The sequence below is a fragment of the Cylas formicarius genome, unplaced genomic scaffold (assembly GCF_029955315.1).
Source record: "Cylas formicarius isolate icCylForm1 unplaced genomic scaffold, icCylForm1.1 PGA_scaffold_4__25_contigs__length_36172078, whole genome shotgun sequence".
NCBI classification, from domain to species: domain Eukaryota; kingdom Metazoa; phylum Arthropoda; class Insecta; order Coleoptera; family Brentidae; genus Cylas; species Cylas formicarius.
In genome coordinates this window covers 9,768,243-9,786,200 of record NW_026844334.1, presented here as the reverse complement: position 1 = coordinate 9,786,200, position 17,958 = coordinate 9,768,243, and the positions used below count along the sequence as shown (strand labels likewise).

The window sequence follows — 17,958 nt, the reverse complement described above, 5'->3', positions numbered from 1 at the left end:
TCGAACAAATATTCCAAATACAATCCCTTTAAGTGTATCTTATCTATATGTACTTACTCATATTGAGACTTTCTTTTTAAAAATGCAGTGGTAAGTACTTACAAATACAGTCCTGGTTTTAATCCTTAATAACGAGACCAACGTATTTCACACACCTTGTAACAACTTGCACATTGCATTAAATTTATACAGAAAAAAAATTATAAAGGTACCAGTATAAGCTATACATACTGTATTTGAGTTGTTCGTTGCCGTCATATATCGGCGAAATTCGAAAACTTAATTTACAATTCTATCTAAAACCTACAAAAACTTGATATCACGTTTTAACACACAAGGAAATTTTAATAGTCCGGTCAATCTAGACATTTAAAGATACATAAATTCACAACGAGCTGAGAACGAATAAAATGGTTTGAAACACACTCAAAAATAAAATTTGAAAGTTCCTCATCGTTTAGGTACTTGGAAAAAATATTACTAAGGGTCAAAGGTAAAAAAAATTGCGATTTTCATCAAAACGATAAGTTTTAACAGAAAATTACCTCGGGCAAAAATTGGCGGTTCAAAAAGTTACAAATCGTCATAATATGCACACGTTTCCACACCACCTATGAGGTGAATAATTGCGCGTTGATGTGATTTCCCCAGTAGGTCCATTGCACAGGTCTATTGTGATCCTAATTAATTTGAAACTATTAGTCAATAGCGTTGGTATCAAACGAATCCTCCACTGTTGGTGATTCGACATTAGAACAAGCCCGGCCTTGTCAATTTGTACATTTACTACTGTACCTCTTTTTACAGTTGCAAAAACTGATATTTAGCAGTTTCTCCGGTGTAGGTGAGAGTAAAGTTTGTATTGGTTCAAACATATTGTGGCCCAAGTTTCAAGCCCAGTCTTTTGCACCTAATTCATAACCAAGCCACTGTTGAAACTTATCTAAGCAAATCGTTTTTTATGAGCTCCGTACATACGTGTTGTCTCAACATTACACTGGCATATAATTTTGCGGGACTACAACTTCAGAGATTTATATACGTGGTGTACTTATATTTATTGTACTTATTATTATCTCTCGGAAACGGTGGGCATGTTATGATCTACAATTTTGTTTGAGGTCATTTTCTGATAAACTTTACTGTTTTGCTGAAAATCGAAAGAAAAACGTTTTTTGAACTTTAGCAATCTTTTTTGCAAATACCGAGGAATTTTCAAATTATATTTTTGACTATATTTTAAACAAATTCACTCGTTTCCAGCTTGTAGTAATTTTATGTACCTTCACTCTTTTATTTTGGTCTAATTTTACCGGACTATAATGCTGGATGCTATGATATAGACCGACTTGCATACTGTTTCATATTTAATAACACACACACACATAAACTACAAGTGCTGGAAAGTTTTATACTAAATAGAAGATTTGTCAAATTGTATTTTTTTTTTCATTTCGATATACGAGCTCCCTAAGATTTTATGGGTTAGCAAGCTTTGTGGGTGTTTTAGTTGGTTTTTTATTAGTTAGTTAGTTTAAGACAAAGATAAGATTTATTTTTTTTTCAACCGGTAGACGCAAAGTAAATCGCATAACCAAACTAGTACCGACACGGCATATTTCTTTGTTTTCTTCGTTTTTTCTTCTTTTGGAGTGCACAAAATCTTATCACGTAGCATCAAATGAAATGTTATAACTTCTCCATACTATTGGGGCGGACTAATAACATGTGTTGCTTCTTTTAAACGATAACAAACAAAAAAAAAACGATCCGAGCCGTAAGTCATGCTGCAAAGAAGATTCATTCCCGGGTTGAATTGGAGCAACGATTGCGGTTCTGTTATTCGGGCGGGCAACACACCTGGCCTTTCCTTATATTATGCAACAGGCGTCGATGGTATGAAGGTGAGAGGAAAAGGGGCGTTTGCCTTTCAATTTGGCCGTCTATAAGGTACGCGACTACCCGGCACGATTTCTAACTATTAATAATGTTAGTATACCAAATTTGCTACGCACTTTTGTTTAGTTTCAAAGGCCCTAAAGACAATATTCCGAAACGAGAAGATACTGTTTAAGCCTCCAGTGATATACCACGCTGAATACCACAAAATAACTAGAAACGAAAGATATGTAATGTTAAATATAACCTTAAAATTTGGAACAAGAACCTTTTATTGCCGCCCAGATACTATCTAATATAACTACAAAGCTAAAAACATTATGATATTATGATAAATATATGAAAATTTTGCAGAAACCGGATTTTAAAAATCAAAATGGCAACCCCGACATAAAAAATATGGGTAACGTTATAGCATTTAAGACGAAATTAGAGAGTTGTGGGTAAAACCTATGTGCATTTTTTTTCGTTTGTGTGTTTTGTTTGAAATTGCTTTTTGGCCTTATTTCCGAACGACTTTTTGTTTTCGTTTGTTTTCGGGTGTTTATATTGACAAGCGCATTGAATAGGTTCGAATATCGCCACCCCCAAATAATCTATAAGCTGTTGTGAAATCTACATTAGATGTTATAATACATTTTAACTACGACCAATGAAGAAAACCACAATAATCGGCGACGATCTCTTCGCTCAACGCCACAGCGCGTACAAGTTCACCCCTTAAATCATTCTTTTGAACGGAACTTTTGGGGCCTTCCATTCAAACCAGCGCTAACAAGAAAACCATATAACCATAGATATGAAAATGGACACGGTTAGGGTAATTATCGGCCTAACATATTCGGCGGGCCATAAATCAGGTGAGACAATGGCCGCCGTGATTTAAGTGCCGTTCAAATAAGGCCAATTGTGGTGCGACAACAAAAGGCAGCCCTACCATAAATATCAGGCCGTCCCGCGTTATAGGTCAGAGTGCATTGGTCAACCGATTCGGATACAAAAAAAAACGCAACAATATTTACCGAAGAATCCGTAAGTCATTCATTCAAGTCCTAAAACGCCTATTCCATGAGAGAAACCTTCCAGCAAAAATTGTTTTAGAATTCCCTTGTAGTTGAACCCATCCATTTCGAGCAAGTAAACCACTTGAGAGATGCGGCGGTTACTTAACAATCAGAGAATCAGACCATAAAAATAAGTTGATCTCGAATAATGAAAACACCTTTTAGAAAACGACCGGTCTGGTATTGAAACATAAATTAATACGTAATACGAAATGTAAGTGGTCAGCGCTTCTCGCTTCCAAAACGGCAGCGTTTGCTTTATTTGCGTTTCTTTACAAATCACCTTATAGAAATAATCATCTTAAATCAAATCTCTACAACAGCTTTAAATGTTCCAATGGATAGAGCGCGCCATCTCTAAACTAATGATACGAGCGTGGTCACGGAAAAACTGCTTGCACAATCGCGCCATCTATCGGGAGGCGCCTTTCAGTTTCGCACGTAGACTTGCAGATGTCGGTAGCATATTCGCTACACGAAAATGTTTAAATTAATTGCCTTAACAGCGTATTAAATTGGTGAATTACTGTCAATTAAGATCCGAAAGAGAAATTTCACTAATTGTGTAGCTGTTTACGAGATTCTCATGGCATGGCGGCGCATAAACAAAAAACGTTTCGATGAAAATGGCGCCATTAAAGTGTCCAGAAAATTGGATTGCGTATTAAAAACGTATTCCTGGTTTACGACTTATTATAATGGGATTGGTATACGCAGCCTTTTAAAAGCGATTGTGGAAAACGTTAATTACTATGAGATTAATTGTTAGAATGGTACTCGGCCGTGTAATTATTTATGCAATAAAGTCTTTGCGGAAATAAGGTTTCAAACAGACTTTAAATTCTATTTGTCGATTAAGTTTCGAAAAGAAGCCATAGTTTAACATAATTAATAGGTCAGGCGTCACCGCGTCTACTTTAGCAACGACATATTAAATTGTTGAGTTATTTTTTATTTTGTTGTTTTTATCGATAGCGAGAATTGAATGTTTAGAAAACCATTTAACACAATTTAGGCACTTGAATTAAATTGCGTGCATTGACCGTAAACGACAAAGCAAGGGAAATAAAAACAAACACGCGAGTAAAACTAAACTGAGTAAACAGACAGCTCGTTAGTTGATTTTAGACGTCACAGAGGGTAATATTCCATAGGTTTACTATGTACTGTAAAACTCACATGCTTTTTTTATAAACATCGACAAATGCCAAATAATAAAGTTTACAAGGAAAAAATAACCTATTAATATTGACTTAAAATTAGACAATATAAAACTTAAGAGAGTTACTCAAGTTAAAGATTTAGGCATCATACTGGACTCGTGAGTTAACATTTGAAGTACATGTAGAAAATATTGTAAAGGACTTGAGAAATCTTGGTTTTGTTTTATGTAACACCAAAGGTTTTCGCAACCACAAATCAGTCATTCTAATTTATAATAGGCTCATCAAATCCATCCACCGTATGGAATCCGATCTATCGCAAGTCTGTCGATCGGATAGAGAGTGTCCAAAAAAGCTTATTAGTAACCTTAATTTTAGATTTAATAGAGACCGCCACTATTCGTATGAAAATAACCTACATTTTTATATACTTGAAACAAGCAGAAATTGTTCAGACGTAATTTTTCTTTATAATAGTCTTATTGAGTCACTTTCTTGTACAAGTCACTTATCTTTTAATGCTAGTCCTTACCGAGTGCACACTAGGCTAACTAACTAATTTTTTCTATAGAAAGAATCAGATCTAACTAGTTCTTAAATTCTCCGCTTATTAGATGTACTGGTATGTACAATAACTGTGTTTTTCTGAACAACGAAGATCAACGGAGTTATTGAACTTAAAAGAAATGTATAAAAAATTTTGTGATATTATTTTAATTACCGTCTATTAGTTTAGGAAATATCTAGTTAAGTTTCTTTAGTATTTCCGACTATGTAATCTTATGTTTAATATGCGCTGTCCTGTAATTGGGTAGCCTTGTCTGCCTGTTGGTTAGCCTTTGGGTTTATAAAATAAAATAAAAATAAAATATTTACTTTTTATAAAACTTCTGGATTCCTCGTGCGTCGAACTTGCCAATCCTGTTGGTTTCTTCAGAGCTTGAGTGAAACCGTTGTTTCAGTCAAGGTCTGAAGAAGCCAACAGGATGATTGGCCAAATGTCAGCAAGTTCGACTCGACTAGAGCAAAAACCGCCAAGGGAGGAATCCAGAAGTTTTGTAAAAAGTATTACAGCTGCCTGTGGAAGTTTTTTTGAAAAATTAATAAAATATTTTTTGCTTGTTAGGGATACATGTCAACTGTAAGTGATAGTTTCATACCATTGGATAAATGTTATCCTATGAAATAGTAATACTGCTTTTTGGTGAGATATACATACGATGATTTTCTTCACATTTAAAAATCATGAAATTTTAAACTCATGAACAAATGTGATGAATATATCAATGGATGTTTAACGCGTATTTACATTACCCCTTTCGATATTCGGTAAGCAGAAAGGACCAGATGACCACATAAATTGATGAAATAATAAAAACAATGGATGGTAATATTTAGTCATTTCAAAAATGAACACAATTAATATAAAAATGGTGATATCTTTGTTAAGATAACTAATCAGCAGTTCAAAGAGTCTCTCCGATTGCTAATATGGCAAGTAAAAATAAGTCTCCTGACACTATTGTTGCAGCAGATAACAAAATTCAATAAAAATGATATTTCTGAATCCGAATTTTGCCACATATTGTTTATATATTGACACAAACATTTCATTCAATGGAAAAATACTGGTTAAATTAAATAATTACGATAAACACATAATTAGTTACTTTTTTGTCAAAATTGGTAGCCTTAATTTATGTCAATTTAGGCGTCGCGTCCTGCAAATTATATGAAAATAAAAAAAATGTACTGTTCCATTCAAACCTTTTTTTTTCAAAAGTGCATATAGCTTTTGAAATAACGGTAGGACACCGCAGCAGACGCGACGTGACCCCGCGTACGCCTATGGATGACGTTTGCTAAATTCAACATTCGTGTCGTTCGATACGATAACAATAAATAAACCGCGTATAACGGTATTGCGTTTATTCGTTTTTTATTTTAAATTGTCCGCGCAATCAATCCGTTTAACGGTTTCGGCAAAATTTTATACGGTAGTAAACGAGTTTGTTGTTCTATATGCAGATTATGGCGTACCAAATTGCTTTAAATTGTTATAACAACGCGAACTGTGGTCGGTTTTGCGTTCGGATGCGATTGGTTTTAATATAGAAGTTATGATTCGATTAGCCGGTACCATTCGATAGCGAGTAACGAGTTTTTGTGACAAATTGCTACTCCCATGCCAATTGCGTCGTCATTCTATGTCAATTTGACTTAAAGTTCAGTGGAACTTCGTTTTTAATAGTCGATTTTGATAGACGTTCCGTTAAAATCTGTCACATCATCTTCTGTCTCAAACCCAAACTCCAAATGAGAATTTTTGATGAAAATCGTCTAAATTACGAGAAAAATTGACGAAAACTCCGTCAAAACTGCGGCTCTGACATTTTCACTCATCTTCGCAGGACATTTTCGCCTGTTTCCCAACTTTTCGCAGCAAAACGGGTGGTGTTATCTAATTTAAAACTTTTTTTCCTGACGTATTCAAATACGCTAAAAACTAGGGCGACAAACCACTAAGATGATCGTTTTATACTTATATGTTTTTATTCTCTGCGATTCACCGTTCAAAAGAATTGATAATTTTGACTTTGTCTTTTTTTTAATTCTATTTTTGGTTTCAAAATGTTAAAATACTGTCTTACTTGTGGTGTTAACACACAAAAATCTTTATTTACTGTTAGTGTTAACCTCCACATATTCTGACAACGCTTCATTTAAAAATGAAAAAAAAAATATCGGCGGATTTCACATGTTAATTAATTATTATTATTGAATGGGAAAGTATGCGAGTCTGTCAGAAAAAAACGGTGATTTTATACGAATAACACACGTTATTCAGTTTTGGTCTCCACCTCGGTGCCGACCAAGAGGTGCACCAAATACTTCCACATGCTTTCATTTCTTGTCGAACGATCGTTTTAAAAATGTTAAATTTATTCTACTGAGTGTATTTACAGATTTTTACGAATAGAGCTACTTTATGACTATCCCCTACACTCCTAAAAAGTTGTGACGCCGGAAAAGGATGGACTCAGGACAACGCTACGTGATGAATCATCGTGCACTCCTAATAGGGATAATCGTAAAATTGTCGCCGCGTTGCATCGCAATATATAAACGCAATATGAGCGTGATTTAAATTTGAAATCGCCATGGTTTTTCTAATTAAGGTAGCGCTAGCGATGATTAATCGCTCTGAGCGGCGATATCGATAGAGGAAACTTAAGAAAATGCTTAAGAGGGTTGTGCAACGTCAGGGACGGGTTGTTTCTGATTTCAAATTATTTTTAAATTCTACGGTGTAGCAAAACGCATATTAACAGTTGTTAACGTCGAGGCAACGTTCTTTTTACATATATATCTGTCTATTCGAACCGCGTGGTTCTATTTTTAATGAAAGGCAAACCAGAGGAGTGTCCAACGATGTGCATGGTGTCCAAAAATGTTTAGTTATATCACAGACACTTATAACGCAATACGATGTATAATACATTTGAGTTACTATTACTCTGCTAACTTTTTAATACAGGCGACTCTGTGATGATATTAATCAGTAATCATATAATTTTATTGAATAACTTTATATGTACCATATACTTTTTTACTAATAGATAAAAAATAAGATATATATTTTAATAATAATATTATCCGCTGTATAATTCAAAGAAACCCAAAACTTTTGCAAAAAAATCTATTAAGCTTTAGTCTTAATTAATCTTGTGACCCCTATTTTGATGAAACTCATGACAATTAAAGGTTAGTCTCGAATAATTATTATTACATTATCCTCTTCAAAAAGAAAGTTCTTTAAAGGAATATAAAAATAATAGAACCTATAGATAGAATATCGTCCTCAAGGCCTTATTTCAAAATAACCTTTTATACTATTTTTCGTTTAATATTTCTTCAATAATAATGTTTTTCTATATTTCTTATAGTCGGCGTTAATCTTGAGACATTTTTGACAATATCCGCCGCAGTCGTATCTAACCATTGACCATTGCCTTAGTACTTGGGCAATACAAAATATGTAAATGTCGACATTCCCGCCCATATACATTAGCAGCAAAAGTACGTACGATGTTAATAGAAGAGGATTCTCCTCCCAGTACCTAGAACCGCTGTTAATATATACCATAAACTCGATTTTAAATTATACAAAGTGTTCGACACGTAACAAGTGTATTACAAAGCTTGCGTAATTCGAATTATAAACATTGCCGCAATTATTTATTGTGTGCGGATGATAAAAATAGCGAAACGTGTTAGGTTACGTTTTGATGTTTTCATTCTATATGCTTCACGCTTGTGCGAGCACAGAGATATTCATCGATTCCTGTTATACACATTCATCCTGTTTGCGGTTAAATCCATCCTGCCCGTTTTCAATTTCATTTTCGTTTTTATGGAACTTCCTATTAAAAATGTGCAGGCGACAAACGGGAGTTCGATCGAATTAACCCCTTTGACGATCCCAGTGCGTCCTGAATAAAGTTCACAATCGGGTTTGCATTAATTTAGTCTGCCAAATATCCCAGGTTTTTTTAACAACAAAATGTCTTCATGCATTAAAAAATAATTTCCTTGATGAAGGTACAAAAAACAATAAATCAAATAAGGTCAATTCAGGAAATATCCAAATGTTAATAAGAATTTGGTTTGCACACGTTCCTTGAAACGCACTGTATAAACATCCTAAAAGCACGCATTTTAAATAAACCGTTAACTTTAAAAGGTTTCCCAGATTTAAAGTTTAAAAAGCAAAATCTGGGTATAATGAAGCAACTCAAACACGTTTGGATCATCTGTGGGATCAAATCAAAAGAAACAGGTACCTACCCAGGCCATTTAAGGTATCCATTAGCACGCCATTACCTGCCCGACCTTTGTGGACCAACTATTTTTCGATCTTTAAACAGCCCCCGACGCAATTAAATTAACACCAACCCATTTAATTTTTACCCCAAACATTTTGGCGGTTTAAAATTAAGTTAGGCACAAAATCAACAAATCTTAAATTACTCACCTTCTATGCAAACTACGTGATCTCGAATTTGTTGGGCAACAAGTCCATCGGGTATCAGATCAATTAGATCGTAAATCGCGTATATCGACGGATGGACACTCTCGAATCGTTGAATTTCCTGTCGAATCGCCAGCGAATTGTTGATAAAAGATTGGGCCAAAGGCACTCTAGAATTCATCTTGCCGCCCGGATTTTACGTATCAAATATCACAGGTAAACATTGCCGTCAATTTATTGACAAGTGCGTTTTGTTTAAAAAAATAAACATAAGTAATTACGAATTATCACACCCGCACGTTTCCGAACGACTCCGGGCGTAGCGACACGACGGAGACCGCGCCATCGCAAAAACGGAATTCAATTTTATTTCGTCCTTTTGTAAAAAAAAATGTTATTTAAAATATAAGGTTAGGTGAAATAAGTCCGAACACTCCCACTACACGCTCTCCGTTTGGTGAAATCTACGGACCGAAGCGCTCAAGGCTGAAATTTTGACGGCGAACAATCGAACCCCCATTATGTAGAGGGAAGTTTCCTACGCCGAATACTCCGATTATTAGACGCCGTAATAGATGGCGCTGCCAACTCTACTAAATTCTACAATGAAATATTAACGCTGTGACACATTATACAGAGCGATGCAAAAATGCACTACTAAGGTGTTTAAAATAAGAAGTTTTCATTTTAAATAAATTAAAAATATCAAATCTTTGATGGGGACGGTTCAATAAAAACTTAAGAGTGTGCTTTGTTTCTAAAAACTTAATTGCGTAATCTATTTTGAGTAAACGGCAAAACAGTTTTGTCGAGTCAAAAAAAGGCAATAAAACAAATGCAAAACGCTGACTAGTCTTCATTTTGAAAAACCGTAACATATAACGACAAAATAACGAATCAAAACACGTGCACACAGACATTTGTATAATTACATCAATCGAAATGTGTCGACCGACAAGGTTACAAAAATTATAATCAAAACTCGACCCGCCTACTACCGCCAGGGACGACTATTTGGGTAAAATACGCTTCATTTTTTCGAGTTTACGATGATTTATTGGTATGACACGAAATGGATTAGATATGACTAAATCTATAGAACGATTTGATGTATGGGAATTGTGATATATTCAACAAATATTATAAACGTCAAGCTAAAATCGCGTCTGCACTGGTTTTCAAATAAAAATTTTCGTTTTTGATTTTTCAATTCGCTATTTTCATCAAAATGTAAAAAAACAAAGACAATCTCAAACTTTACAAAACTTGTGCTTCATAATAATTACTAAAGATACCTTCCAAGAAAAATTTGTTGATGAAAATGAGAATGGAGACCAAAAGTGTTCTGACAACATCTACAGAATAATTTTTCAAAAAGTGAATTATCAGTTTTATAAGCTGTAGCTAATTTAAATATAATATTTTTAATCACCCCATCATTGTCCAGTTTAATTTGTTATTGTTTATTTGGTTACATTATATACGCAAACTTGGGATAGGGGTTGAGTTGTTCAACAATATTAGGAAAATATTTATTTAGGTTCCATAATGATTTTTTTTCTACTCCCCTCTGTAAAATACCTAATTATACACCGATATAGAGTGCGTAATGTGTCATTTTGCCACGTCAGTTTCGTTTCCCACGGATCCGACCCACTTCGGGTCATGTCAGTGGATGTATTCTTGTTGTTTTGCAAAAATGGACGCAAAGACTAACGGTCGTAGATAAAGTATAGTATGCAACACGTTCGGTAAACTTTTTAAGTCACTCGTTTTTTAAACACTCGGTCCGCTCGTGACTCAAATGCTGCTTACCACACTTGTTGCATAATACACAATATTTTATGCTTTTAGTTTACTTGACAGGTAAACTGTTGTTATTGTTGTTAAATAAATTCTCTATAATACTAAAACTGGTTGTCCTACTTAATAATCAAATAACATTATAGCATATCTCGATTTCACCTTAGCAATCATAAAGATATCAGAAAAGCCTCAACAGACGCCATAAATCGGATTTAGAAGATTAGTTCTGATGTAAATACGATATCATTGTTTGATGGATGGGCCGAACTTTCCCCGCCAAAGTTAAACCTAGTTACTTGGTGTTTGAACTGCTGAGGCTGCAGAGCAGTTTTCAGATTTCAAACATGTTGGTGTTTTACTTATTACCGGCGACGATATTCTTCAGTGTCGTGCACGCCCAAAATTCGAACATCGACGAGGAAGAAGCGAAAGCTAGAGAATTCCTGGTCCAGCTTAACGAACAAACCGAGAAAGACCAAAACAGAGCGGCTTTGGCTAGTTGGGCGTATTCTTCAAACATCACAGACGAGAATTTGAATAACGAGGTATACCTATAGTCTGTTTCTAACTATCTGTTTCTAACTATGCTCTATTTCAAATGATCAGTTTCCACCCCAGTATTGCTTTATCAAATTTCAATTGTTGTTTTCCTTAAAACAAATAATTAAACTTTTTGTTGCCATTTCTTTGGCAACAATGCATAGGTAAATATTTTTTATTTTATATAATAAATGCTGATACACCAGCATTCAAAGCAGCAAAATTTTACATTTCACTTCACTTCCGGCGCTTATATAAGTTATATATAGGGAAATAAAAGCGAAAATCTAAATATAAAAATTGAATTGAAAATGTTAAGTTACTGTCTCGATCTGATTGCTTATTAAATTTGGCAGTTGGCAGTATCGGCTGAGGTAGCGAAGAATAAAAAAGAATCGTGGGAAAAACTAATCCAATACGACTGGTTGAATTTTACGGACTATGATCTGAAGAGGCAATTTCGAAAGTATTCCGTCTTGGGCGTATCCGCACTTTCTGAAGATAAATTTACGAGACGAAATGAGATCATCGGGGATATGGAAGCTATTTACGCCAAGGCGAAGATTTGCCCCTTGGGAGAGAGCGATATCGAAAAATGCACTTTGGCTTTAGAACCGGGTAAATAACAATTGTAATCTCATAACAATAATTTCGAAATTGCTGGTAATAGTTCAAAATCGGGACACCCAGTAGACAAAACAAGAGCATTTCAGAGAAACTTATTGTTTGTATAACTTTTTTTTGTAAATTTAGGAAAGAAAACAGCCAAGTTTATTTTGATAGATAACTCACTTTTCGTAATAAGTTATGTAATTTTTGTAAAAAAAAACTGTATTTTTCATGACCCATTAAAAAAAATTAACGGCGTTTGAGTCAGAATGTGGGCGAGTGTTTAATAAACGAGTGACTTAAAAAGTTAGTTTTTGGGTATAGTTTTGCAAAACAGCATTAATGCATTCACTGACATGACCGTCAGAATTGACAAACGTCAAAATTCAAGCCGTGCGGTAAAATCTCCGAAAACATCCGATTGCTCCCAAACCCGTGCGGTAATAACCCGGAAATGTCCGAAGGGGCTCGGATCCGCGCGACAAGAAACTCACATGTTAAAGAGACGCTTTCCACACGTTAGATCGGTGTATAATTAGGTATTTTACAGAAGAGAGTAGAAAAAATAATGAAAAATAATGATATGCTTTGGAAAGCTAATAACAAGCTTAATAAAACTATTAAATATCTTACAGGGTGGTTCATTAACAAATACACATGTTTAGTATGTATATCAAAATTTGTGGGTTTCAGAATAAAACGGATTACACCACTGGATCCTATGTGAAATATCATTGGCGATGGTGACATTTAAAGAAAAAGAATAGTACAACCGACTTTTTTAAGTTCTATGATGGCTCATTTGTTACTTTTATATCTTTGCTCATATTAATACAACCCTGCTTTAACGTCATAAGTTCAAATTAACAGAAGAGCTGTATATTGTTTCCATCTCGCAAGTTTTGCAATAATTAAAAAGTTGTGACAATTTTGAGGTATAAAAATTAAAAAGGAGGGCATGGACGACATTGATCCATTCTGGACATTTAGTCTTGAACGCGATAGAATAGAGAATGTGGGGCTATTTCTATGGAAAGTACGCAACTCATATTCAAGTCAATTTTATTCCCAGAATGTTCTCTTAAATTGTTTTGAAGGAAGAAACCGAGTTCTGTGTCTTTAAATGTAAATTTTACAAACTATAGTCATAAAATGCGAGGATATTTTGCTTAATGTTGAAGAATGTTGTAATACAATAATAATAACAAGATTAACAACAATAATAACAACAAGGAGAAGTCACTGTCTCCTTCGCATAAGTTGGCTGTTGATGCACACTTTTTTTTATGTGCCATGATGGAAAGGCATCGTAAGAAGTTACCTAACAATTTTATGATAAGCACACAATAACCATTTATTCGCATAGGTACATATTAAAACTGAACTTTTAAAGAAAAAAATTCTATCTACAAACGTTACAATGACATTTGGCGTCGGAATTTCTGACGCACTGATTGGCAACGTATATTTGACAATAGTGCTGCGCGTTTTCAAGCGAGAGGTGTTGAGTTTTCAATTTCAATAATTGATTTATTTTTCCAGAGTTGACGAATATTTTAGCCATTTCTCGGGACGCCGAAGAGTTAAAACATGTGTGGCTGGAATGGCGGAACGCCGTCGGTCCCAAATGCCGCGACCTCTACGAAGAATACGTGGACCTATCGAACGAAGCGGCCGTTTTGAACAATTTCAAAGACACCTCGGACTACTGGCTTGAGGACTACGAAGACGACAGCTTCAAGCAACAAGTGCAAGACTTGTGGGAGCAACTGAGACCCTTGTATTTGGAGTTGCACGCTTACGTGCGATTCAATCTTAGGAAACTTTACGGCGAGGTAGTTTCGGAAAATGGACCGATACCCGCGCACCTTTTGGGAAACATGTGGGCGCAGACCTGGGAAAATATCGCCGACACCATGCTCCCTTATCCGAACGTCAATGACGTAGATATCACCGCTGAGCTCGTGAACCAAGTGCGATTTTTATAATTAATACAGCCGAATTAGCATTTGGGGCACTTGTAATTGCCCCCGGTAACAAACTCGAAATTAAATTTTTGGACAATGCTGGGATGAATTGGTATCCATTTTGAAGGTTAGCGAAAACTAACCAAAACTACTTTTTTAATTACCAATTAGGGTTTCGATTTATAGTTGAAGCTATAGGTTCATGCATTGCAAGGATTGCTCTAAGCTCCTGGTATCTCAAACGGATAGTTATTTTTGATAGGTCGAACATGTTGAGATAATTGTGGACAACTGGTAAATTTGGTTTTAACATTATATTTCATAAGAACTTTTAATATGTAGTCATTAATTTTTGAATGTGAAAATTATCCGAGAAGAGATGATGGATTCAGTGATTCAGATTGAGCTCCGTAAACAACAGGAATATGTAATGTAATAAGAGTTCAAATCACTAAGAAAATCGTGGAGCTTCCATTAATATATTTGCGATGACATGTTGTTGATATTTGTTCGTAAATTTGACCGTTACAAGAAAAATATATCCCAGGCATGCATTTTTCAATCGGGATGAAAAGATATGATTTCAGGTTCTCCGATTTCAATATATCTGAGATAATGTTGAGAGTTTCAGGAATAGGGACTTTAGTAAAGACGGATTCAACGTTGAAACTAACCAGAATATCCAGAATACTTTTTAATTGTTTAATGAAGTAAGAGGGATTAACTTCGAATCTATCAGTTATCCCTACAAAGGGTTTTAATATAGAAGCTGCAATGGTGCTAACAATAGGTTTGAAGATTATGCAGTCGGTAGGAACGAACAATTTTAGAGACGTGAGAGGTGACGGATTTTTTCCCAGATTCTAATAGAGAAGAAGCTTTAATAGCAGATGGCAGATTGATTTTTTTTCTTGATAATCAATAGATTGTTTTAAAATTTCTACGTCGTGATTGAAAGAAGAAAACGCGGCTTAACTAACTGGGGATGACTCCTTCACTCAGTCCGACTCTCGAAACAACTGCGTCTTTAAACTATTTCCATGCATCGCGATTTCAAGAAAATCGCGATGCATTCCCGTCAAAATAATTTCTGAATGCCCATAAACAAAGCTACAGTGATTTTTGAAAAAAAAAAAACTCGGCTTCCATTGATCGTATCCAAGTTCGTTTTTTAATTCTTCAAAAAATATCAGTTGTCGTGTCCAGTTATGGGTGTTTTGATCGAATCACTCTCCGATGAGTTATTCTGGTGGTAGCTAATAAATGAACAGTAGCTTTGAATAATTTTCTATTTTGATTTACTAAAATAATCCTTGAACTTTGATATTGAATATTTTTACTGCAAATTTTCAGGGCTTTTTTATGACGGAGCAAGGTTTTGCCATAACTGGTCCCCACAATTTCAGCTAAAAGCAAAAAAAAAAAAACTGTTTTCCCAACTTTCTTCTTAATAAAGAAGTAATTGTCCATATTGAAAAAAACAAAAAAAATAAAAATAAAAATTGGATATCAATTTATTCCTGTCCTTTACTATCGAGTCTGATACCAGATGGCAGTTTTTACGAAAATCACCTCTATTAAACTCTAATTCAGCTGGATTAAAATTGCTCTCTAACGTTGTAAAGTGAAGCAATTAATTTTTTAGAATTATACTGCCATCAAAATATTCGAGACCGCCGAGAGTTTCTTTAAATCTATAAATTTGACGGAAATGCCTGCTTCATTTTGGACAAATTCTATTCTGGAAAGGCCGAGCGATAGGGATCTGGTATGCCACGCGTCAGCTTGGGATTTCTCCGATGGTGGAGACTTCAGGTGAAGTAGTTTTTGTTTTGTATGAAAAAGATATCTTGATCTCAAATAAAACGCCTTTGAACCATGGAAATGGCCAAATGGATAACCAATTCCTATCATAAGGATACATGTAATAATTCTAAGAGCAACGCAAATTATTCATTATCTTGATCGGAGATAAGGAAAAACACTAATTAGTTGATCGAAACCTTTTGACAATAGCAAGACATTACTCACCTCAAGGATACAAGTGGTGGTATTTATAAAAACATTTACTACGATTTTTGTTTTTGCCACTCTCATTTGTTATAACCATTTTCAATCAATAAATACAAATTACATACAATTACAAATATGATTTGCAATTTTAAATCTTTAGTCCTTTTTTTTGTTTCATTTATTCAGTAATGACGAGAGTAAGATTCTTCAGGAAACCAAGTTTTCTGACACAAAAAGAAAAAATATTCTAGGGCAGTAAACTAAAGCAAACCTAAACTATAATAAGTACTATAATGACTATAAAGTACTATAATGATCTGCAATCCAGTTGCGTCGGGTCTTCGGTAATTGTGTAATATATTCCAGATAACCTGATCTCCAATTTTTGATTTTTTTTTTGACTTTTTGTCAAGATATAGATAGATTCATTTATTGACTACGTTTCGTACAAAAGGGACGTACAATTGTAGCAAGTCAGAAGTGATATTCAAGTGCAATAAAATCAAATTAATAAATAACATAGAAACACACATCTAATACAAACAAAATTAGACGGTACTAGTTTTATAGCGCATCGATACCAGTGACAGTGTCAATGTATGTTCGCAGGGAGTAAAAACAATGACGTTGTAGCAATTCTTTAATCCTCCTCCTCCTAAGTGCCGTCTCTGCTGAGGTTGGCGACCATTGTGGCATACATTTCTGTGTTCTGGGCTTGATGTATGAGGGCATTTCCATCTGTGTGGGTCCAGTCCCGGATATTTCTCAGCCATGATTTCTTCTTTCGGCCTATGTTCCGTCTACCCTCTATCTTCCCTTCCAATATCAGCTGAAGCTGTTCGTGCTCTTGGTGGCGCATGATGTGTCCGAGGTAAGCGGTTTTACGTATTTTAAGGAGCGTGTACAAGTGTGCTCGTGTGTTCATTTTACGTAGCACCGTCTCGTTAGTTGTGTGGCTTGTCCAACTGACCCGAAGCATACGTCGATAAAACCACATCTCGAATGCGTTGAGTTTCTTGATGTCGTCTTGCTTAAGTGTCCATGTCTCACAGCCATAAAGCAATAGAGCCCATACGTAGCATTTAAGTGCTCTTAGTCTGAGAGTTATTGATAGTCTCGGATGACATAGCACTTTACGCATATTTAGAAATCCAGTTCTGGCGATTTCTATTCTTCTTCTTATTTCTTTTGAGTGGTCCAGTTGGTTGTTGACTTCTCTGCCCAGGTAGATGTAGTGTTGCACCGTTTGAAGTCTGAGACCATTTATCATAATGTTGGTTATGTGCCCCTGTGAGGATCTGTCAAATACCATGGTCTTGGTCTTAGCGGTATTGATTTCCAGGCAAATTCTTGAGCTTTCTTCATTTAGGGTGCTCATCAAAGTTTGCAGTTGCAGTTTATTTTAGCTCCTTCGGGGCAGGTCTGTAATGATGCTTTCATTATAGACTCCGCGTACACGTTGAATAGGAGTGGGGACAGTATGCATCCTTGTCTTACCCCTCTTTCTATATTTACGTATTCGGTGTTTCCAGTCTCCGTTCGTACGCAGCCCTTATGGTCCCAGTACATGTTGCGGATGATGATTATATCTCTACCATCCAGTCCTATTTCCATCAGGATTCGTATTAATTCCTCATGCTTTATACGGTCGAAGGCCTTTTTGTAATCGACGTAGCACACATAGAGTTTCCTTTGGACTTCCATGTACCTCTCTGCTATTAGAGTTAATCCCAGAGTAGCTTCCCTTGTGCCTGTGCGTTTCCTAAACCCGTACTGCGATCGGCTCAGATATTCTTCACATTTGTTATAGATTCTGTTGAATATTATTCGCATGAAGATTTTTGCTGCATGGCTCATCAGGCAGA

The 17,958-nt window shown here is 35.3% G+C and overlaps 2 protein-coding genes across 2 annotated transcripts in view; one reads left to right on the top strand and one right to left on the bottom strand.

Annotated features, from left to right (window-relative positions):
• The window catches only part of LOC132700713 (centaurin-gamma-1A), a 63,381-nt gene extending 53,781 nt beyond the window's left edge, over positions 1-9,600 (bottom strand). The window contains exon 1 of the mRNA XM_060668209.1: positions 9,162-9,600. Coding sequence (XP_060524192.1) covers positions 9,162-9,339 — 178 coding nt within the window. The 5' untranslated portion in view covers positions 9,340-9,600. The remainder of the gene's footprint in view (positions 1-9,161) is intronic.
• A 1,590-nt stretch (positions 9,601-11,190) lies between these two features.
• LOC132700876 (angiotensin-converting enzyme-like) overlaps positions 11,191-17,958 on the top strand; it is a 28,588-nt gene continuing 21,820 nt past the window's right edge. The window contains exons 1-4 of the mRNA XM_060668453.1: positions 11,191-11,509; positions 11,861-12,122; positions 13,656-14,086; positions 15,726-15,895. Of these exons, the coding sequence (XP_060524436.1) occupies positions 11,222-11,509; positions 11,861-12,122; positions 13,656-14,086; positions 15,726-15,895 (1,151 nt within the window). The 5' untranslated portion in view covers positions 11,191-11,221. The remainder of the gene's footprint in view (positions 11,510-11,860; positions 12,123-13,655; positions 14,087-15,725; positions 15,896-17,958) is intronic.